This window comes from Cyclopterus lumpus, chromosome 7 (assembly GCF_009769545.1).
Source record: "Cyclopterus lumpus isolate fCycLum1 chromosome 7, fCycLum1.pri, whole genome shotgun sequence".
Classification (NCBI taxonomy): domain Eukaryota; kingdom Metazoa; phylum Chordata; class Actinopteri; order Perciformes; family Cyclopteridae; genus Cyclopterus; species Cyclopterus lumpus.
The window spans coordinates 3,573,106-3,597,789 of record NC_046972.1 but is presented as its reverse complement, the minus strand read 5'-3'; the positions used below and the strand labels follow the sequence as shown (position 1 = coordinate 3,597,789).

The 24,684-nt window shown below is 44.0% G+C and overlaps 1 protein-coding gene and 2 long non-coding RNA genes across 3 annotated transcripts; 1 reads left to right on the top strand and 2 right to left on the bottom strand.

Moving 5' to 3' along the window:
* Positions 1-2,879: 2,879 nt before the first annotated feature.
* Positions 2,880-9,391, bottom strand: LOC117733359 (keratin, type I cytoskeletal 18-like). The gene is made up of 7 exons (XM_034536953.1): positions 8,855-9,391; positions 7,184-7,266; positions 6,779-6,935; positions 4,219-4,383; positions 3,999-4,124; positions 3,584-3,804; positions 2,880-3,472 (listed from the first exon to the last, which is right to left on the bottom strand). Exons 1-7 carry the CDS (start codon positions 9,278-9,280, stop codon positions 3,358-3,360), a joined length of 1,293 nt encoding a protein of 430 aa, XP_034392844.1. The 5' UTR covers positions 9,281-9,391; the 3' UTR covers positions 2,880-3,357.
* A 479-nt stretch (positions 9,392-9,870) lies between these two features.
* Positions 9,871-13,386, top strand: LOC117733357. Its single transcript, XR_004609724.1, has 3 exons — positions 9,871-9,984; positions 10,489-11,368; positions 11,965-13,386. It is a non-coding gene; the product is annotated as an uncharacterized LOC117733357 (long non-coding RNA).
* LOC117733358 lies at positions 10,948-14,592 on the bottom strand. The gene is made up of 2 exons (XR_004609725.1): positions 14,416-14,592; positions 10,948-11,386 (listed from the first exon to the last, which is right to left on the bottom strand). It is a non-coding gene; the product is annotated as an uncharacterized LOC117733358 (long non-coding RNA).
* Positions 14,593-24,684: the final 10,092 nt, after the last annotated feature.

Below are 24,684 nucleotides of genomic sequence, written 5' to 3'. Positions count from 1 at the left end.
GACTCACATTGTCCCTCAGCTCCATGATGGTTGCGTTGTACTTGCTGAAGTCCCTCCCCTTCATTGGGCCTTTCTCCTCGCTGCTCTCCCTGATCTTGATCTCCAGAAGGCTGTTGGCCTTCTCCAGACTCCTCACCGTCTCAAGGTAGTTGGCCAGCCGGTCGTTCAGGTGCTGCATGGTGGTCTTCTCGTTTGTGATGGCCAGGGTTCCAGAGGTGGACCCGGAGGACAAGGACTGGTAGTCATACCCGCTACCGAGGCTACTGCCAACCCGCATGCCGTGGCCCGTGGAAATCCTGATCCCACGACCACCCGCCCCTCCACTGACACTATGAGCGTAGGCCCTGTCCATCCTGTGAGTGGGTGTTGAATTGACACCGAAACGTTTGAACTCCATCACTAAAAGAAGTGTGCTGATCAATCAGAGGGAGAAGCCGTCCTGGCATAAAGGGGTTTGGCAGCTGAGAGGACGGAGGCGAGTCTTCAGGTCTTATATATTTCTGACAGGAAATATTCCTTCCTGCCACTCCTCTCCTATCTTTATTACATTTGAACCTTTAGCCCTCTTGCTTCGACTTTGTCCCCAAAACAGACACTGTGAACAAATCAATCAGAAACAAAAGGAAGTGTGTATCTGGATATCACCAGCAGCGTAAGGCGGACCATGCTAAGTATTGATTTTATTTTTAGTAGACTCCATCAGAGGACAAATAACACAAGACAAAGACAGTATCCTAATATATAACAAGTATTGTCTGTTGAATAAATTGTCTTCCAAAAACACGTCAATGAGCCACACTGGGTAACAATGGGTTGCTCCATATGTATGTATTGGTGTAAATGTATGTTTATTAAATCATACACCATTGTGATGCTGTTAATACTCACCTGGGTCATCATTACATACAAATGTCTTAACTGGTTGTCTTAGTTATTGTTTCAAAGATAGGTAAAGTCCTATCTTCCTGTTACAGAAAAGGTTCATAGAGTCACGCCTGTGTCCTATCATATCTCAGACCTCTTATCTCATCTAATCCTAACTATAACTAATAGTAATTGGCACTCATCCTGTCACGCCTGTGTCCATGTTTAGGATATTCAGACTTGTGAGCTACTCCAGATGGACAAGCAATAATATTAACAAATAGAGGCATTTCAAGTTAGCTATAGTCGGAGGCACTAATTGTGTCGGTGGAGGACAGGAAACCCCACTTCTTTTCAAGTAATTCATTGTCTTGGTAGTCAAAACATATACCCATTAAAACCTGGTCTGGAAAATTAAAAGCGTTACATGCTTTGAGTAGCCTTTCAATCATGATAATTCGGTGTTCATGTTGTTCCCCATCTTCAATGCCTTCCAGAACTGTGCTTCTGCCATTATTGGAACTTTTTTTTAATTCAGGACAGGCTTTATGCCATCCTAAATTAGGATTTCTACGATAAGAGTGTAGCTTTCCTAAATGCAGTAAGGAAACATGTTACTGTTATACCAAACAATTCTAAATGCCATCCTAAACTCAGATAACATAACATATTTCAATGAGGCACCCGAGCACTAAATGTGAATGAATCTGCGGCATCATGTTAAAGTAAAGTTTACTAAAACACTACAATGCCCGGCTGATTGTTATCTTGCCTTTGAAAAACAGAGTGCATAAAAGTGACACATTTTACAATGGTACATGCTATTCATAAAGAGTAACAGCAGTAATAAATACGGCCTGTCAAATTATTGTGCAGTGCTTTATGACATGGGTGTGACATTATGGCTGGGTCGGCTGTAGCTCATGGATGTCCTGTAACCACAAGGTAGCCGGTTCGATCCCCACTCTCCCCAAGTTGCATGTCAAAGTGTCCTTGAGCAAAACATGGAACCAGTTGCTCCCCGGGTGCTTCACTGCAGCCCACTGCTCCTTAATAACTAAGGAGGGGTCAAATGCAGAGAAGAATTTATCCACATGAATCAATAAAAGTGTACATTTCTTTCTTTTCTTATGACATGCATGAGAATGTATTTTACAACCCTTGAATCATTTCATCCTTCATCTCTACGATCGCGATACAAGCAGCAGAATTACCCCGGTCGGGTTCCAAGATAATCCAGAAGGAATGTGCACTTGAATGAGGGTGCTGTTTTTTTTTTTCACAGGGTGTCAATGTTGCTCTGAACCCGGCAGTAAGGTATCCTGTGGTGTGTTTAGAAAAAGGGGTTGTAAAGGTAGCAGTGCAGCTGCGGGCTAACGTTACCACAATCACACATGAACTCTGGAGCCTCTTTTAGTCTCGGGCTTGAAGTCCCCGTGAACCGGAAGTTGCAGCGTGGGTAGTTTTCTGCGCTGTGACGTATAGCTTGGTGAAATGTTTGCGTCTGTACAGGTAAAACTGATTTAAATCAAATCCTTTGCAATTGATTGGACCACTAAAAAGTGGGCGGGCTAAGACTGTACCACACGCACCTCCCTCGATTGATGCTATATTACTGGTAGAAATTGGTTGGGACTAGTTTACGTAAACACACGTCATATTTCATATATGATTGCATTTGTACAATAAATATATATATATATATATATTTGTTTTTGGCATATATTGTTAACAAGAGCACAATATGACAGGATGTGATTTAAAAGGGTTAAAAAGACATTATCCATTTGTTTACCCATTTATTTGTAGTTTAGACACCAGCCAAGACCTCAGTGTTGCACATATTTGGTTCTTTTCAGGAATTCACATATTGCAATTGGGAGTGAATGCTGTAATAATTATTTGTACTATCTTCTGTCTTGATATGTTCTGATTTAAGACACCATCACATAATCTGATTCATCTGACGTAACTCATTTTTTGTTTCAATCAACAGCACCATGTTCACACCGAGATACATTTCTCAAATGGACTTTATTGATATGTGGGAACATCACAGCACAACAGGCAGACTTAATAACTGGACCAAAGGAAAACCAAAGATGATGACGTATAAAACATGTTTTGTATTCATTTGGACTCTGTTATTACTTTGAAATATTCAATCACTTCAATTAGTTTCGCTATGGGAGGAAGAAAAAAAAAAAAAGTAAATCTCACAGCTCTCCAATTCTGAACTTTTGTTAAGCATCTGCGGGTCAAGACACAAACTCATAAATAAATCATGATGAAATAAATAAAAGATGATTCAGTCTCCCTCTGATCCAGTTTAATTTCATCGTCTGTGGAGCAGCTGTATTACCCACGAAGTCAAACACATTGAGCATCAGCGGTTAGGACTCTGAGACTAAGAAGAAAGGAGATTTATTTCGGCCAATCATATGTTAGTGTTAAGATTGGGTGACGGGGATCGATGGCGGTTGCTTCCGGGATTCAAAGGTTCTTGGTTTCTGTGCTGGAGGACACCACCTTGCCGTCCACTACGGTCTGTGTGACGGTCATCACCTTGGTCTTCACTGTCTTCTGGTTCTCCAGAGCGTCCTGGAGCCTGGATGGAAAACATCAAGAACAAAATGGTCAGCTAGTTGCTGTAGACAGATTGAAAGGTTTGCCTTCTGACGGGCTGGTTTTGACAACTCTGATTCATTCATCGACGTACATGAAGTCTTCCCCGTCCAGCAGCCGCCTGTATGTGGCGATCTCCGCCTCCAGCTTCATCTTGAGGTTGAGCAGGCTCTGGTACTCCTGCGTCTGCTGCTGGATGTTATTGCGCAGCTGCGTGAGCTCGGCCTCCAGCCCCAGGAGGATGGTGTTGAGGGCCTCGATCTCCATGTTGTAGCGCATCTCTGTGTCCCTCAGCGTGCCCTCCAGAGAGGATTTCTGCGAGAATGAGCAAGGGTAAAGGGAAAGAACGTGTTAAAGCGTTTCACAGTGAACACAACTCGCTGATGACAGCTCCATAGCGAGGGGTCACCGGAGTGTAAAGCTTCTGTCAACAGAGTCGTTGCAAGAGCCTTGAAGTGAGAGTGCTGAGTCGGGGTAAATGAAGTGTGTGCTGACTGGGTGCTTCTCACCATGCTCCTCTGTGACTCCAGCTCGATCTCCATGGTTTGCACCTGTCTGCGCAGGTCGTTTACCTCCGTCTGGGCCCCCTTCAGAGCCTCTGTGTTCTGGCTAACCTCGGACTGCACTTCCGTGATCTGAAATAAGGATTGAGATTGAAGAAATTAAGGACAATTTTCAGACTCCACTTATAGGACTTTGCAGATGGCAGTTCCCGTATTGATCGTTTACCTGAGATTCGTGCCATGTTTTGAGTTTTTCCTGGTTCTGCAGAGCCGACTTCTCGTACTTGGCCCTTATTTCTGTCATGATCTGAGCCAGGTCATGTCCTTTAGGGGCGTCGACATCCACGGTGACTCCTGACTGGGCGATCTGGTTACGCATCTCTCTGACTTCCTACAGAAATAAATATGGATAGCGGAGTTCAGAGACAAAAATCGCATGTCTAGTTCACTCCCTCCCAACTCAAATACAGCCATAGTTACAGTTATGTAAGATAGGTTACGTAGTATAAAGAGCGATAGAGGACTTTCACCCAAGAGACTGCTGTGTGTTCCTTGTGTTATTTTAAGTTAGGCAACAACACTACATCCCGTACATAATGTTACGTAACGTTACTCCGTCACATATGTAACGTAGCTATGTACATGTTGTAGCCTATTTATCTACGTCACATATGTTACATAGCGTTACTCCCATCGTGTTCGTAAGGCAGCCTACTGACTACATTATATATGTTATGTAACACATACGTAGCCTACATATTCTAGCCTATTACTATGTTACATATATCACATAACAATAATACATCACATATGTAACGTGGCCCACTCAACCATGTTACACCTATATTATATCACAATACTAGATTGCATACTAAATGTAGCATATTTAAGTTTATTTTCTGTATCACACAAAGGTACTGCATAGCCTACTATGTTCCAACATCACTACGTAACAAACATACTTGTTTTTATTCTAACACAATCTTTTCTTGAACGAAAAACTTTTCTTGAATGAAAAACGAAAGGAAGGTTATTTTGAAAAGATAGGCGTACGTATGTAACCAGTGGAAATGGACAGAGGGGTACACAGCGTCACAGTTTGAAGCATAGAGCTACGTGTGAGAACACGTTGGATACAGCAAGAGTAGACTTAAGACTTTCCTCTTTAATAGTGCTTATAGTTAGGGCTGAATCAGGTTTGCCCTGGTCCAGCCCCTTGATATGCTGCTATAGGCTAATAGGCTGCTGGGGGATGTTTTAGGATACACTGAGCACCTATCTCCTCTTCTCTCTCCTTAATAACAATAATAATAATAATAATAAACTGAATTGAATTATGGATGAATTTACATCTCTCCATTGCACATTATTAACTCTGCTTCCTCCCCGGAGTCTTTGTGACTTCACGTCTCAGGGTCCATTGGACCTGGATGTGTCTGATGCCTCCTGCCTGGTGAGCTGGCCTCCTGCCATGCCCCTCCCACCCCCCCCTCTCTACCTCCTTCTGTTTCATGGTCCATGCCTACTACTAATAATTCATTTATTTCTGTCCTATTCATTGAATGTGTTGTAACTCTGTTCATCTGTACACATGACATCTATTACTTCTGTCCATCCAGGGAGAGGGATCCTCCTCTGATGCTCTCCTGAAGGTTTCTTCACTTTTTTCCCCATGAAAGCTTTTTTTTCCTAATTTTTGGACGTTTTCCTGATCCGATGTGAGGTCCTGGGACAAGGATGTCGTATGTGTACAGATTGTAAAGCCCTCTGAGGCAAATTTGTGATATTGGGCTATACAAAATAAACTGATCCTGTGAATCGAGACTTGTTTTTATTGGTCACAGCTGCGTATTCTCGACTCTTCTAACCATAATCCCCTTATGGTTAGGTAAATATACAGGGACTGCTTCTTAACCTCCCTCTGGGGTCATACAATAATTCCTTCAGTAAACTAATGGTTGCGTTTAGGCTCAAACACCTACAAGATTGTTATTTGAATTCTTTGGCGTTCTCTCCGTTGCCAAATATGGACGGGGACCACTTTTACGAGGAGGCTTCCCACACAATTCTCATAAAAAGATATTTCAGATATCTTAACGAAGCTCCCTCTTCCCACTATTGTTTTCTCCAGCTTGCATTCAAGACCTGCATCCGGTTGAGGACGTGTCTGCTGCAGTCGTGGCGTCACATGAGTTGATGATGTTGGAGGGGATTATGGGGAGGTAAGCTAATATTTATTCAAGCCTTCTGAAAGGCGTGGCCGCTCGTTGAAATGATGTCCAGGGGTCTTTTAAACAGGGCTTTTGTTGGGATTTCATTACTTTATTGAAAGCAGCACTTTAAATGTCATGATCAAAGGCAGCATGAACTGGCATTGACTTTCACTGACACGATGTACACAACCACAACTTAAAAAAACTATTTTCGTCCGGTTTTTAGATTTCTGCATTTCCACCATTTTGGTTCTGGTTTGTTTCACTGGGCATCTAGAAAAATGTGGGAGAATTTGAGTTCTAACAATAACCATGTTCGTTGTTCACATTGGTAATGATATTTTTGGGTGGCTGTAGAATGAGGCTGAATATTTAGTGACTTTTTGAGCTAGCGCTGCTATCTGCTTTCATTGGAAAGGAGTTGGCCACACTGGGCTGGGTTTTTTAAGGGTTGTAATAATTCTTTAAATCTTGCACAATCTCTCTAGTTTCCCAAGATCACCCGACCTTTGGAGTTTCGGCACATTTGAATCACCATGCGACCGTTGTGGGGTTGCCTGCCATCATACTCACATTTTCGTGGTTCTTCTTGAGGTGGATGAGCTCCTCCTTCAGGGTTTCGATCTCGCTCTCCAGGTTCATGCGGCTCATGTTGGTGTCGTCGATGAGCTTCCTCAGACCGACGATGTCGGCCTCCACGGACTGGCGGATGGCCAGCTCGGACTCAAACCTAGGGGCGGGGCAGCCAGGGTACCGTCAAAGCCCGGTACACTCACTTTGTTAACTGAATAACTTAATGACCGCAGCTACTGGATAGACCTATATCTGGTCGCCATCAATCTTTTTTTAAGGTATCTTTGCACGCTTAAATATATGCGGTAAGTATTCGCTCAGCGTACATTATTCAACACGCCTGTGATTGCCACGACATGTAACGATGCGAGTGTATTCATGTGCTTCGTGCTTTACGGAACTTACTTCACCCTGAAGTCATCGGCTGCCAGGCGAGCGTTGTCGATGTTGAGAATCAGGCGGGCGTTGTCGGTGGTGGAGTCAAACACCTGGGACACAAGAGTGTGGGGGGGGGGGGTAGGTTTTAAAACTGAGGATGAGCAGCACAGACAAACCAACTGTAAAGAGTTTCTTTGAGCAAAGTCAACCAGCGTCTTGGAAATATTCTGGCAATTTGACACAAGAAACAAAATGCTACTTAAACTGCATTTTTAAATGTGTCTTTTAAATCATTTCTTAAAACCCAATTTTTACATACTGGCTTTTATGTGACGTCGTCTTTTCGACCGCTATATTTTATTATCGTTTTTATTAATATATTTTTAAAATACATTTGATTTCGTAGTTCATTTTAATTATCATATCTATATGATCTTAATTCATCTGGCTTTGTTAGGCCTCACTGTTGAGCTTTCTTTGGTTTTATTGCCTTGCTTTGTGTGTAAAGTTGTTACTTGGTTGAATGTCTTTATTGTAGTAATAGTAGTAATAGGTTTAGCGTGACAGGGGAAAATGTCAACGTTCGTGCAAATGTCAGAGAAGCAGATGGTTGCGGTGTTTGCTTGAGCTCGGTTGCATACAGGTGACAAAGTCCACAAGCCAATCGGCAGCTGCCAGGCAGCACCTGTCCCGTCTACACCATGGAACAGGATATATCCTGTCAGCAGCGCCCAGGTAGGTGATTTGCATGAGGAAGTTGGTGATGGTGGTTGTGTGTGTGCAAATGTGAGATTGTGTGTGTGTGTGTGTGTGTTTGTTTGCATGGGTAGTTGACTGTGCTTTGTGTCGGCGTGGGAGTCTGTGTTTTTTATCCCATGGGGGATGATGGGTGGAGGGCGCTAGTTGATTTATTTTTGCATCACTCCAAAAGAGAAAATATATGAGGCAATTTGTAGGTCACACACACATACACACACACACACTGCTTTAAGGTTTCCATTGGGCCCAACTGGAATGTTCCTTATGGTAACTGCCGTTAAATTCCTGGAAAAGTGTAATTGCAGCTTTGAATGAGGAGCATTAGCAGGACGAGGGTCACGCAGTCCGCTTCTCTTTATTTGCGTTCAGTGGGGAAAAACCCAACGTGAATCATTGACCCGGGTCGAGTAATCTCTTCACTCACTTTCAGTTAAGTGTGAAGTTACTACCTACAGTACGTTATCAGATGAATTGCTCAGAAAACAAATCGGAGGAAAGCTCCACCTCGGACAATTCGATTCACATTAAGTGAGCCGAGTTGTCCTCCCTCCCGCCCCTTATCACCTTCTGTTTAATGTACACACAGTAGCAGTGAGTGTGCAACACACCAGGGTTTGTGTTCCGTCAAACGAAGCGGAAACAGGTCGTTGAAAGTCATGATGTCTGTGTGGCCCTTTCAAGTCCCTGGACTCTCTTGTGCTTCGCACTTCCTTCCTGTTTCTCTGAACCCCCCCCCCCCCCCCCCCCCCCCTGATGGTCCAACATTCCTCCACCATACTGTTTCCGGTCTCACCCCTGACCCCTTGCCTCTTGATCCCCCCGGAGTGGGCAGGCACTGTGCCAAGCAGTACCGATGAGGATTTGTTTAGGTCGGCGGAAACAGAACATTTCAACAAATCAACACATGCCCATTCCCTCCCATCTGGCCCCCCTCCTCACCTTTCTCCTCAGGTCGTCCAGGACGGCCTGGTACTTGCTGTAGTCCCTGGAGTCGGGCCCACTCTTCTCCAAGGCCTCCTTGATCTGGATCTCCAGCTTGTGGTTGGCCTGCTCCAGGTTCCTCACCGTCTCCAGGTAGTTGGCCAGCCGGTCGTTCAGGTTCTGCATGGCGAACTTCTCGTTGCCCATGATGTCGCCGCTGTTGCCGCTCACCTGCACGCTGCCAGAGAAGCCCCCCATCCCAGAGCCCGCCGCCCCCATGCCGGCTCCCAGCCCGCTGCGGACGCTGGAGGAGATGCTGACGCGGGTTCCGCCAGCCCCGCCGTGGATGGTGGGGGCCCTGTAGACGGGGCCGGAGGTGCGCTGGAAGGACCCGCCGGGGGTGGAGGAGCGCACAGAGTATGTACTTTGCCTGGAGCTTTTCATTGTGGCTGGAGAGTGTGGGACTCAGTGAGAGAGAGAGAGAGAGCGAGAGAGAGAGCGGCTGGGTAGGCAGAGACGGGAGCTCACAGACACAAGGCTGGAGGACAGGGGAAGCTGTTACACTATTTAAACCTTGTGGGCCCTCAGGTCCGCCCCTAAGAACACTCCCCCTCACCCTGAGTCACCTCCCTTTTTTCCACCGGCCTAAACCACGGAACTGCTCACAGCGAGCCTTTGTCCTTCACAAGTGTGCAGGAGACAAAATCTCAATGGAATTCAATAACTTGGAACTTTTTATGAGACATGAATGGTGAATATTACTTGGACTTTACCAACAGTAAAGTCCAAGAACATCTTTTTATCTTTTTATTTCAACAACTCAGATAGATATAATATTAAAAAAACAACGATACATTCCTTCTTGGTTTTTCGGACGACAAAGGAGTTGTGTGACAGTGACATGTTAATTATATTAGTGACCAGAAAGGTGCACTCAGCAGAGTGCAGATCCCTGAGATGAAGTAACGGCGGCCATAATCTTTGAGATTGTTACCTGGGTATGAAGCTTTACGGGGGGGGGGGGGGGGGGGGGGGGGTGCTCATTTATCACCTTTCAAGAATGTCTTGGCATGTTACCGGCTAAAGGATGTCTTCATCGTCTCCCGTCACCCTGGGAGGGAGGGGAGACCAGGCCATGTCACACCTGGGTAAGCAAGACGTGTGATTCGACTCTTCGCCACTTATACCCCAAACACTTTGTAGGCGGTGGTAAAAAAACATCTGGACTCCCCTGCAATGGTTTTAATGGTCCTTATATGTTTGATCTCAGTAACCAGAAATCACCCATATCCCATTTCGCCAACAACTGTGTTTAACTGTAAATTTAAAATTTTAAGTTTTTCTTTTTTATTGTGCAATAGGAAAAACTGTCCAGAGATGAATGGAAACTAATGCCTTCAAACTGTAGGATAAGTACAGCTAAAGCTCTAAAACAGCATGTATTTTAAAACAAACAAACAAAAGATCAGCAAACGTGTAACGTACATGATCTGCAGGAAAACTTGCCCCCCCCCCCCAAAAAAAAACTCAATGGTGTGGTCCCTTTAAAGCCCTGATGTGTGATACACCTGGAGTTAAATCCGATACAGGGTTTTGAGGCGTGAGGTGGCTCCAGATGTTGTGCACAGCACTGTGTTTTATCTGTCCTACAGAGCCGGACGTGAGTCGGATTGTCCCCCTCCCATCAAGGATATGGTCAAACAAAGGAACTATTCCAGTCTCCTTCGTAGAAATGCAAGAACAATGACTTTTCTAAACCGGTAAACAGATTCCAGAAGCACCCCTGCTGGTTTTTAACACAAGCGCATTCCACACCAACGGTACGTCTACTTTAAACCGGCTTTGTCCTTTAAACAAGGACAGAAAACACACCTTATATTTTGGTTTCTGTCATTTAAAGTCAAGCCTAAGCTTGTCTATCACCAAAGCTTTTTTCCAGGGTACAAACCACGGAGCAACAACAATTATTTGGATATCATATTTTGTCTGCATCAACTTCTTCCCATATAGAATTCCTGCTGAATGTTTTTTTTGTGTTTGTCTATATTCGTGTTCGCTCTCATCCTCGTCTCCTCGACTCCTCTGTTTGTTTTTCTGGAAGGAACACGCAGCAGGATATTAAAGTATAAAGAGCTCCTGAAGAAAAAACAACACGTGTACTGTCAACAGAGCAGGCAAGCAAAAGGGATTCCTGCAGATCATAGCAAGCCTTGAAAGAGGTAAAACATGTGTTGCATTAATACAAACAGCAATTATTAAATCATGAGACAATTTGTAAGCTCTTACAGTTATCTGTGTTTAAAGAGAAAGCCACAAGGAAAGGGGGAAAGACGGATACTCAACAGACATCCTGAGTTCTTTTTTTCTTCTTCCCAGAAGTGAGTAATCCCAAATCCAGACAAAACCAGCAACAGCTCGGGTCTTTTCTTTGGTGAAGAGGGTTTTCGTTTGTCTAGGGTTGGCAGTGATGACTGCAGTGTTTTGTCTGGTGCCGATGGCCGCCGCCACGCCCGGCACAGAAAACAGATTAAGGTACAGAAATGGTCGCCCCTATGGAACAGATACAGGTGTTGAGTTTCAAACTCGAGAGTAAGATAAATGAGCGGGATTACTGCAGGCTTCTGTATTAGTCAGTGCCTTACCCCAACAAAGGGATGTTTTTTACAAGGTTATTTAATGGAACTGGTCATTTAATTCAACACGTTAGGGACATTAAGAGGAGAAGATTGATACCACAGGTGGCAGGTAGACTAAATAACCTGGCTCCCTCCAATGTGGAATGATACGCCTACCAACATTTTTTTAAAGTGTCTTTGAACTGTAGGGGATATTTTGGGATAGTTGAAAAACGTTCAATAATAAAAAGAAAGATAGCATTGCCTACTTCTGCAGTTTGATTTTGCCATGTTGCAACCATCCCCCTTCTCCCCTCTCCAAACAGAAATGTTTGGCACGGTAAGGTTGCCAGGGTCTCATCGTGCCCTTCATGCTATACTTAAATATGTGCACATCAAACACATCTGGAAACCAGCTGTTTTCTAATTGCTGTGTTAGTTATTATTTTTAAAGGCAGGCTAGGTGTTTCGCCCTGCTCCCAGTCGTTAATGCTAATGCCTGCTCGTTCGCAGAGGACGCCGCAGCCGGCGAGAAGAAGGAAGGCAGGACGGAGTTTCCTGTGATCATCGCACTAGCAGCTGGACACCAGGGTTTCTAGTAGAACTGCATCCATCGCTCTCATCTGGAGGAACGTAACTACTGACCCCGCAGATGAGGAGGATTTACATGAGCTCCAACAAGTGCGCCAGCATAGGGTACCCTAGAACGGACTGTTAACGCCCGGGTATTGTTGTGGGTTTTACCCTTGAAGTATTGTTTTGTGTTGGAATAAATGTTAGTGTGTGTTAATCCCCTGTGTCTTGCTGGAATTCCAGTGTTAGCAACCTGCTATATTTATAAAGTACACAAGGGGTTTAACAAGGGATATATATATTTATATAAATGCATGGGAGTTGAGCCCACACCAACAGTATAGTGAGAATTTGAGTAGACCCTTTTTCAGTGCACCTCCCATGCAACAGGGGTAGGGTATGAGGCCCCTGACTAGAACAGCAACTGAGAGGGGGGGCTACATAGGAAACCAATTGGTTGAAGGGGCTGTCCTTTGCTCCACTGGGTCTAATAGCCTCAGCAACTACTTTCATCCAGGTGTGTGAAATACTGAATTACATAAATTCCACATGAAATCAAAGGTCACACCGTTGGGGGGCGAAAACCACCCATGTTTTGACAAGCACGGTGTATTCCATAACTTTTTCACTTGATTTCCTTCGCATAATGGTACAAAATAGTGGGCCGACCATCAGCTAAGAATGGTTGCATCTAACTACCATCTCCTCTGAGCTGACAGGGATCTTAAAATGACTCTTGATGGGCTTAAACTGCATATTTTTGAAAATATTTTCAAATATAAAAGGGATAAATGTCAGTTTTTGCAAACGTCCAACTAAAATGTTTGATGAGCTATGTCCTTTGTCACAGGTTTTGGCAGGCAGCAACGCCACCTAGGACTTAACTCAAAGGTTCTGGCCCATTATCAAGAATGTTGGTCTTTCATGATTGTGATAGTCATCCCCCACCGTGTTCCCCTCCCAGCTAATCTCTGTTCCTTCAAGAGGCAGAATACAGTTTGTTCCCGTACCATTCACAATTCTTTGAAGTTGTTATTATGTTGGATTGATTCAATCTGAATGTACAAAATGAGTTAAATAAAACAACTTTATAAACATACTCTACTCTACGTAAATTGAACTCACTAATGTACTCAACAGTGTGTTGGTAGTTCCGTTAGCTGTTAGCTAAAAACAAATATAAGTGAGCTGAAACTGTTTCCCCCCACTGTGGGCTCAGCTGAGTGTCTTAAGGTCGGCGATGTACTCAGCTGTAAGTGAGGAGTGAGCAGACAGTCAATGGAAAACATGCAAAAAAAGTTGTGTTTTGAGAGGTCCTTGAGCATGCAGCCATAACTGGGCAACCACAAATAGGATTAAGTTTGCTGCAGCAGAATGCAAAATCCGCCGTGGACAGACACAGGCGCGCACACTCACTCACGGATGCATGCATGTACACACTCCTGGCAGAGATAATAATAATAAAACTAAGTGCATGCTTTTAAAAATGTAAAAATTTTAAAAAAATAAGTTTTTTTAGATTCATGGATTTTCACATGGAAGTGCACACCGATATGAACCTCAGTATGCGTGCCAGTGCTGGTTATGGGAGGGGAAATGCTTAGCCCCTGTTTACCATACTCCACCATCCTTATCAACCTTATGTAATAATGACAGTGACGCAGAGTCTGGGAAGTCACAAGGCGGTCACACCTGCAGTGTGACAAATGTTCTCACTTTCGCTCGATATGTGGGCGGGTGAAAGAGCCAAATGTGTACGTCTACATATGGTATTTATCATGTCAGCGTGAAAGCCACCTCAGTCTTTATGTTTGGACACTGTTTGGTTACAAAGGTTATGTTTGTTGTTAATGCTGAGGTAATACACTCATGAGTTTGATCATCTGATTTTGGGTTGAAAGTCTTCTCCAGGGGAAAAGAAGAGCTTGAATTTGAGCGCGAGCTGCTCACACAGACCGCAAGTTCTTGTTCAGCTCGACCATCCTTGCTCTGTTCTGACCTCCGGGGTCAGAACACCCACGGAAATAGCAGAATCCACCCTGACAGAAGCAAAGCAGTTTCATTTACGGACCAATCAAGGGATTGTCCAGTACCTGACCTCGGGTCAGATATTGACCGAGCCCTTGGCTATTTATCACTCATCCAGTAGGAGGACAAAACAACTCCGACTGACACAGAGGCCTCCAGTCACAACTTACTGACAATGTAAATATACCATCTGACAACACATGTATCTATGTGACGCCTCTGACTGAATGGGAGATTATGCGGCACTCAGAATGCCATTGTGCGAAAGCAACATCATAAAGAAGCTCGTAATGACCCACCGGGGGCACGCAGATGGAAAACACTTGCGTGCAGACAGTTCACAGGTGTGTGGAACATTCCTACCAGGTGCAGTGGTCCGTTGCAGACAAAGCTGAATCACTGGTTTCATATCAGACAGATCTGGTGTCGGGAAATGACAAGCGCAGCTGTGATGTCACGGGGTGTTCTTTCTTGTGTGCCGGTAAAATCAAAACAATGTGCGCTGCTCAAAATGAAAGGGATGACTGCCGCTCGATTCCAAGAAGCCAGACATGTAGTTGTTATGCAGGTGACCAAGATGAGGCAGACCTTTTATGAGGGTTTTAATCAAAGGTGTTGCGTTTGAAATGAGCACATTGGCTCAACAGGTAGGGGCGGGGCCAGGTGTTCCACGGCCCCCGAGTGACCCGCCTAACAGAGTTAGAAGGTGGTAGTTGGCTAGTATCTTGGACGGATTCCTGAATAGGCTGACTGGAGCCGGCCCAGAGCCCTGGACCAACCCTCTCTATGAAGTGACTGTTAATATTTCATGTTGGACAGTCTACCAAACAAACTACAAAGAGATGCTAAACAACCACAAAGAGACACAAAACAACCACAAAGAGATGCAAAACAATTACAAAGAGATGCAGAACAATTACAAAGAGATGCAAAACAACCACAAAGAAAAGAAAAACAACCACATAAAGACACAGACAACCACAAAGAGATGCAAAATAATTACAAAGAGATGCAAAACAACCACAAAGAGATGAAATACAACCACAAAGAAAAGAAAAAAAAACCCACATAAAGATGCAAAACTACCACAAAAAAGCTAAAACAACCACATAAAGATGTAAAGCTATACACCACAACCACATAAAGACACAAAAAAGCAACCGCCTAGAGATGCGTTCAATCAGGCTGTCCTCAGTGCTGAAAGACTAAGTTTAAATGACGGGAGGAGTGGACGGATGCACAAACGGAATGTGAGGCCAGAGGTGAAATTTGGTATGTGGTCTTCAGGGTGGAGCACAAAAATAACAAAGGAAAGGTGCAAGTAGGGTGTCATAGGTTGTGTGTAACAAGGTGATATTGTAAATAAAAATAAAAACATTAAAGAGGTCTGTTTAACAGAAGGATTTAATGTACAATAAAAATGAAATCGGAAAAGGTGGGAATTGAAACTTAATTAAAGACGGAAGTTTATGACTCACGACTTGGCTTGGAACAGGATACTCTACTCTATCAGTAATCCCTTGTGTCTTTCCGCCAAATATCACTTGTATTTGGTTTTCTGCAACTGAGATCCGGTCACATAACCTGAGACCTGCATCTACCTGAGCTCACTGACATGAAGAAGACACACAGATACATTTCATGAATACTTTATATTGATCGAAGGCAAACAAAGGCGGTTTAGAGAAAATGAGAAAATAATCACTTCCCGTCTGAACTTCAGCTCAGGGTTGATTCCTCAAATATTGTCCTTATCCTCGGCCATGTGCTTTCAACAAAACTGGAAAGACATGAGTCATGCTTTTGTTTCCGCGTGCAGATATTGTATGAAAAACAATTGAAATGTGTTGTCAATGAACGTTTTGCACCTTCTGTATGGATACTTTGCAGATCCGTTCATCCTTGATTAAAAAAAATCAACTGGAACATCTTCAGCTGCACATTTGTGTGTGTCCTCTCCCTTATGTTTGATATTTTCAAAACAAAATATTTCACAAAGGAGAGAAATGATCGCAAGCTTTCAGCCGGCACAGATGAGCCAAGGTTGAAGCTTGCGCAATGTAGAAGGGCAGATGGGTTCTGGGCAGATACCGGGCGGAGCGCGGTGATTTAAGACTGGGAGTGTGTTGAACAGCTGAGAAGACGTTCTACTGAGGAGAAGGGATTCGTGGGCGGAGGGAAAGGTGTGCCAACTCTTGGGAAAGCGCGCCAGGGTGGAGGTCAGTTCATGATGATTGCGCGATATGAGCATTCAGGGAAATCTGGATGGGAGGGATTTTGTAATCAGAGCAAGGCCTGGAATCTGTGACACACGGCATAAATGAAGCGAGAAAATGTAATTATTTCGCCTTCTTTCTCTTTCACAAGTAGTGAACACACACGCTGTCTAAATCACTTTCTTTTCGGCTCAACTGCAGCACACTCAGACATTCTTAGCCGCTGTGTCTCCTCCTCCTCTTCCCCATCTCAACCCACATTCCCGCTCAGTAATTTGCTCCCAGAATCGCTCCATGTGACGCAGAGCGAGGGGAAAGAAAGTTCCATACAGTTTTTGTGGGGGCCACGTTACCATGGAGACGAGAAACAAATTTGCACAGTTCATTTTGTGGCTGGGCCTGCATGGTGGGCCTGCATAGACGCTCCTGTCGGCACGCCAAATTTTACAAGCTCGTACGAGGAACGCAGCAGCCGGGGGCCAGTTTTTCAGAGCTGACCCCCCCCGCCCCCCGCCCTGCTCCCCTCGGCCTCCGACCTGCTCCGCTGGATGTTTTTCAGACACAATGGCTTCATTTGACTGGATGGGCACAGTGTGGATAATGAAGTTCTCGGAAAGTGGTCAGAGTCCCAGTCAAGGATAAAAAAGAATATGAAAAGAAGGAGGTGACAGAATTAACACTTTCTGCTCTCAAAGAATGTTTGTCTCTCAGAAGAATCAGCCATTGATTGAGTTTGTGTGTGAAACAGGTGTTCCTTTTCACAGCACAGGCTTTTGATGTGAAGCCAGTTCCATGCTTTTATCCCTGCTGGACAGCGTGTTGTCCAACAGGGATAAATTGACTTCAAAAGAAATAAAACGGGCGACTGTGGGTCAGTGGTTAGCAGGTCTGTCTTTCAATCAGGGGGTTGGTGGTTCAATCCCTGCCCTAGTTGATGTGTCCTTGAGCAAGACACTTAACCCTGCATTGTTCCCTGTAGCTGTGTCTACAGTGTATGAATGTAACATGATTGTAAGTCGCTTTGGATAGAAGCGTCAGCTAAATGACATGTAATGTAAAACAAACCTGAGCTGGCGGCTAATGCTAGCAAATGTTAGCCAACATTAGGCAGATACGCTGTATAACTGTCCATACAGAGTCAGATTGCTGCCTTTGTTTAGTCTTGCTATACTGATACATTATACACAAGCCACCACTACTACTACTAGCATTCACCTGGATGTGTTCGAGGGCAAAACAAGACACAGTGTTGACGTAGCCGGTCGTAGTCAAAACAGCATGCTAGCTGAGCGTTTGCAGCAACTTCAGTCCTCCATTAGGGGGCACGTTCAGATTAGGGGTGTCACGATATAACAGTGTTGATCAAGGAACAGTTATAAATTTGACTGAAGGCATAATTTATTTTTATTTGTGTTTTTTAGATTCCAAATGTCTATAGATATTGCAATACAATCATTAGCATTAATTATTTTGGCTGTGATAATCGTGTAGTCAAAATGTGACATTGTGTCAACCCCAAGCTAAGATGTGTTCAGGCACAGTTTTGACTGTAGGTCAACAGCAGTTTTTGCCCAGCCCGTTCTCTTCCACATGGCGTCCAATACCGACGCTTTGTCCCGCCCCATGGCATCCGATACCGTCGCATAAGACGCCCTTTAGTGTCTGTATGAGAAGCCACGCGGTTTCAAGTTACTACAATGTAAGCTCAGAAGAAATGCTCCAGGAGACCAGTGTTTGTGTCCCAGATTGAGTTAAGTAATTTTAAGCCCAACTTAACCCATAGACCACATATAAAAAGTGGAAGTCGTCACCGGGACGTCACCCATTGGTTTGTGGACTGCCGTCTCGTAGCCTCAAGTTTGACGTGATCTTGGATCTTTGATTGCGACCATTTTTACTTTTTGGAACCGGTGCAAAGAAGTGACCCGATTTGGAGTGCAGATATATGCTATATCCCCTGCATATGTTACCTTGGCTTTCTTTGTCTAGAAAGGAATTCAAACATGACTGTTTGAAGTTAATATCAGCCATTATTACCATTCTGCAAAGACAAGGTCATAACAGAGACCGAAACAGGTCCACCCTTATTTTTCTCCTGGTTTTTTATCTGTTCCCAAAGCCTGCAGTTATATTTGTCCCATCTACTCCCAAAGTTTTGCAAGCTGTGTATATTTTAGGTACGGCGGCTGACTCATTCCTCCCACTTAATTACCTCCCGGCTGAGAAGGCGGCGCCTGGCCGATTGTAGAGTAAATGGTTGAGCAGCGAAGGAGGCCACTTCAGGGAAATCCCTCTAAAAAAGGGGGTATCCCCATCCCAAGGAAACCCTCTACATCCCGTCCTCCCCCTCTTCTTCAGACGTCCATATGAAAACATCCCACCATCCCACTGCTTTCCTCTCTTCCCGTCAGTCTTTCCATCCTTTTTGTTCCATGCCACGCAGCCGTGCGTATGGATTCAATCTCCTCCAAATGGTGGGAAAAAGTATGTTCCCTCACCGCGTTCCTCTTGCTGTGGCCTTTAGTGATCTCTAAACCCGTCGCAGTGCACACATAGATGGACGGTGGGAGGAAAAGAGGGAAAGAAGGAGGCGAGAAACAAAGCTGGAGCGAGAAAGAGAGGAAGAGCCAATCGGGGGAGTTGGCAAATATTGCATATGTTCCCGAGTTGCAGCATATGCGTATGAAAATGCTAAATTACAATCTGCAGCCACCTCCGTGCCCCTCGTGGTGCTGATGTCTGGTCTAGGGGGAATTTGTCTGTCTGGCAGCCATATGTTGACATGTCGGGAAGTCAGCCTGTGGGCCATTCGCTGACCTCTTGAGTCGCCCTCCCAGCTCGTTCTGGAAAACGAATGTAAAGAATGCAACATTTCATGTGGAATGATCGGAAGGCAATGCTTTAATCTCTATCGTCTTTCAAATGCATATTCATACTTCTTTCTTGACTTTGTGGAAGCATCCAGCATGTGGGTGGGTGTTTCCCTTGGCAGTGGTTGGCAGAGATTCATGTATTATTTACATTTAAGACGTACTGTATATTCCTTTCATCACGTTAAACATTTGGAAAGAACGTTCAATTCAACTTTGACTTTAGCCCCAGTGACTCACTTGGACTTGAAAATACTACCCAAAGATCGAAAATACTACCCAAAGATCGAGGGAATGTTATAAAAATAAAAAAAATAGTGCGACCAATCAGTCCTTTTCCTGAATCAACTAAGTTAACGCTTAACAATTCCAGCAAGATTCCCCAGGTCCCCTTTTGTTGGAGACAATCCGACAGCATCTGATCAATTGGAAGGAGAGAACCGTGACAAACTTAACGTCGTAGCAGTAATGAGATTATAATAAGAAAATGTTCCCCTGCTATAGTGAAGTTTGACCGTGGGATAATATGTGTTTATCCGTGTGACTCGGAGAGGAAGGGAGGCTTACACTGTAAAATGTAATAAGTTGACTTTACTTAAAAAACGTGAGGAAACCGATTGCCTCAACATTTCTAAGTAAAGTAGCTCAATCAAGTTTTTAAAACTGAAAAAAACTGAGTTTAGGCAACTCATGTAATTGCAGTAAACATTAGTATAGTTAACTCAAAATTATTAATTAGTTTAACTTTAACATGTAAATTCAGACAACTTAAAAATATGAGTGAAGTTAACTTAAAATCTTTAATTATGTTGACAATAAATAGTCAGTTCAGATAACTAAAAGATCCAAGTTATATTAAGTAAGCAGTACTAATAAGAAAGAGTTATCTTTACTAGTCCAAGCCTCCACATTACTAGGAAATAATGAGGAAACCGATTGCCTTAAAATTATCAAGTAAGCTGAACTACAACTACTATAAGCTGTTGAAACAAAGATAGAGAACAGTTATAATGGAAGACAACGTTTATTTATAAGAAAAACAAATGTATTTTTTAGTTTTTGTCCTCACACATTTTCTTAAAATCAAACAACGTGCTTAAAATACTTGACGTGTTGCCAGATTAAGTTTTGGAACACAGACTATGATAAACACAGTTTTGGCATTTGCAAAATTCCACTACAGAAAACCTGGCATGTCACATACCATGCACATATGGACAGAAGCAATAGATGTCATGTGTACAGATAAACAGCATTACAGAGTTACAACACATTCAATGAATATGACAGAATGTATGAACGGACCTCCACAATCCATATTGTAATAAGTCCGAAGAGTAGGCACATGGCATGTGGAAGACGGTCATGGTCACCCATCACTGCTGTTCCGTCCTAAACGATGGCAGTAGCTGTACTCCAGGTGCAGTGAGTGAGGAGAGGCCACAGTGTCTTCAGCATTCACTGTCAAGATGGAGGTGTGGGACACATGTATCTTGGGGTTTTGAAGGCATTTGGGTTTTGAATGGGGCGACTTGAGAGCTGCAACTGGACCCGACTGGAAAGACATGATACCACCAAAAAGGGCCCCAATCAGGGATAACTGATCAGTGAATCAAGAGAGATAGATTGGGCAGTTAAATAATGTTGAGTAAAGTCTACTTACAAAACCTGTCTTGAAGAAGTGTGCGTTCTCATCTCCAAGGATGATAGGAAGGCCACGGAGGACTGCTGTTCGCTTCCCAGTCACATCTGTACTCAAACAAATATCTCAAACACACACACACTTCCTAAGTGTTAAAGGAGAATCAATTGACAGCTCTGCATGCAATGGCACTACTTTAGTAACCACATAAAGAAAAATTACTTTGCTTGAGAAACTTACCCCTGGTGTGACTTGTGCAGATATTCATTAAGTTTCTGGCTGACACTTCCCTCCTTGGACTTGGACATCTCCAGGAATCGAGGAGGAGTGCATTTGTCGAGTTCTTTGAAGAACTCTGCTTGCAGATTTTTGCTTGATAAACGACAGAACTCAGCCAGAATCTAAAGGAAAGAGTATGATAATTTAAGATTTAGTCACATTACCTAAACAATACAAAACGTAGAGTACCGCTTGCTGTTGGGACACAGGGCCACTCGCTGAGGCCGAGAGGTCAGCCGTCATACGGTTGTTGTTGAATTACTCCTCGTTCAACTTAACCTAACATTACATTTCATCTTCATTCAATGACAGTAACGTTGCGTGACTCGCGTAATGGTGCGTTCAGGGCACACGAGTGACACAGCCACGGTTATTAATACCCACTAACATCCTGTCTGCCATTTAAAAAAATGCTTAACGTGACGTTATATGTTAAGTACGTTACTTTTAAATTGGTAAACGGATAAACTGGTTTAGAATTTTGACTCGTTTCCCGACGAGGTCCCTTCCACCATTAGCCCATGTAGCTACACGACAATAAAATAAAGACATGCGTACCGAATTCAAGAGTGGCCCTGAAAGATTGACAATCATCATTGCACCCGCTAATAAGCACGCTAAGTTTGCTGAAACAAGTTGTGGTTATATTTACACTAAAGCTACACACGGTGGACTTGACGGGCTAGCTAGCTTAAACGCTAGCTAACGTTAGCTTTCGAAGTAGAAGACGCAAAGTTAACATCCAACCAATAATTAACATATGAAGAATATGGCGAAGAGACAACGACGTTGGCTAAATAGATGAACGGCAGCGTTTTATTATCAAGCTTTAAACTTAAAATACTTCTTCAGTGGTCGACTGCGCATGCGTGTTCGAGTCGAGCGCTGCCGAGTGCGGCCGAGTTTCCCCGAGCTTTGCAAATGGGTCCTCCTCACTCGTTTTTTTTAAGTAAAGGTTACTTAAGAGGATAAGTTTAATAACTTTACTCACCAGAAAGTGTTCTTTACCAAGTTTCTTTAAGTATGGTCAACAAATTAAGCAAACATGAGTTAAGCTCACTATTTTTTTTAAGTAAGGTCAGCAATTACATTTTACATTGTACCTCCATGTCCAGTAGATACCAACATATGGACTTTGTAACATAAGCGGCCTGTAATATGAGCCGGCTTCAAATAAAGGCCTGGTACCCTCAGTCAAATACATATTTGTTTACTTCCATGGAATAATTAACGTGCAGATTCACAGAGTATGGGGCTAAGATACTACTTCCGTTGGAAATAAAGCGATTTTATAAAAATACAGGCGTCATTTATATTACGGCACCGACAAAACGTATTGCCCTGCTGAGGAGCGACAACGTAGCAGGCTGCAGAAAGAAACATAAAACTCTGTTTTTTTGTGTATTCACAAATCAAAGCAAACGCCAAGGAGATATTTACTTATCAAAAAAAACTAAAAAGATTTCGTAAAAATAATCATTTGAAGAACTTTCATAATCCTCACATATTCTGTTTGCCTTGATCTCATGACCCACATATTCTTGTTCAGCGGTATGCAGGTACTCAGGTTGTACAACCTGAGTACCTGCATACCAGTGTGTGTGTGTGTGTTTGTATACAGTATAAACGTGTCTCGATCTGCCCGGGTGCTTGTGAGCTTCGCTGTCATCATGCATTTATGAACCTGCATGTGTGTTTGCACCGTATGTGTCTCGCTGAGTTTACATCACATTGTCACTTCTCTTGACCTTTGACCTGGGAGTGGCAGATGCTAACCCGAGACGAAAGCAGAAGTCGGGCATCCCCTCCTCCCTTTCCCTCCTGAAACTGTCTTACTTCCTGAATGCTTGAAACTCTCCCTTTTTTGAGCTGTTGTGTATTTTCCTGTACGACCCCTGTCTTCTTATCGGTGGCCTCCTTACAGCTCCGTGGTAATGTCCCCTCTCCTGACCTACTGTCTCCTGTCCGTTAAGCTTCTCTCCTTCACTTCCATCAAGCTACAACTACATATTACATTTTGCTGTTATGTTATGTTCTGTCTCCGCTCCCTTTTTTCCCCTCCCATGGCCATCCGTCTCCCGACCACCACCCTGTCTGCCTGTTACTCCCTCTCTTCCTCCCCCTTCATCCCAACCAGGCCTTGTGTACAGCATTGTGAGTCCTCTAATCGTTTCCTGGCTCTTAATGTTTTCTTTTTTCCCCTCTCCGACCTCTCTTTTTCTTCCCGCCCCCCCACCCCGCCCCCCCTCTTATCTCCCAGCTCCCCCCCTGACCTTCCAGCTGTGCTCGGATCCCTCTCTGCACCCCCGCCTCCCCGAGAGGAATGTGTTGTTTGTACATAAACATAACAAGAGGAGTGATAAGGAAGTGTCTGCACAAGGACAGCATTCCAGAAACATGATTGTGTCAAGGGAAGCAAGAAAGGATTAGCCATTAAATTCTGTTGGGCCAATGTGTGCAGGCCTTAAACATCGGGGTTTGAAAGGATCGATTTTAGGAAAAATTGCTGAATGAAACCTAATGTGTCGGTCCGGTATTAGCGCAAAGCCGGCAGCAACCTCCAGGTCTGAAAAGTGAAGCCAGTGCAGAAGTCCCAGAAACCTGCATTCTCTCTAATGACCATGAGGGGGCGACTCTTCTGGTCGTGTCACTTTTGTGGTTGCAGAAAACCAAGATGGGCGAAGGCCAAAATCCCAAATGGCGATGGCCATTAACCAAACTGGGCGGCGATTTCAAATGTGTCGCTTACCGGCTGCTCAGAGTGCTAACTGTGCCGAGTGAAATAACAGATACCGGATTTCTTTCCTTTTTTGTTTTGTTTTTTGTAAGAGCATTTAATTTGTTGATTGCTGTCGGGATGTTAAGAGAATTTCAAGATCTGCAACTCGTGCTTTAACCCAGGGCTGCGTTGGTGCTCCACTGACCAAAGTTGGATCAATATTGAACCAGTGATTTTTGGATCCGTGGCTGTCTTTTATGTCGATATTCATTGCAACCAGAGGAGCCGCAACGGAACAGGCAACCCAGGCAATTGCCTAGGGCCCCGAGCTGAAGGGGCCCCCGAGGGACGGCTGACGTCAATGACAAAATAATGGAACCGCTTGAGACGCTGCAACGACAACGCATCGGAAATGCCCCCACAGGGCCCTTTCCGAGTTGTCACTGGCTAGTTGCTAGTTGCTAACTTGAAACCCCCGTAGACACTGAAATGTCACGTCGGGAATCTCCCTAATGGGGCCCCCTTACTAGCCGGCATCGACGTGCGGTGCATGGTCAAACACAAACAAACTAAATGAAAAAATGAAGCGAACATATCACTCTGGGCACACGAAACGAAAAAAAAAACAAGAGGATGAAAAGAAAAAACGTGACAGTGGCAAGTGGGAATGTGGAAGCTATGTGTGTTACATTATGAACAAATAGTGCTGCCAGCCAGCGGGCCACTTTATCCCAAACATCATCCACCAGGCACCAAATAAGTTGACTGCACATTAGCCTCTTGAGCCCCAATTGGGTGCAAATCAAAACATTTAACAACAGATAAGCTTCATACGAACACTGATCACAAACAAATATAGCCATCAAATTAAACAGCAGAACCTGGGCTGAAAAAATATATAAGCTC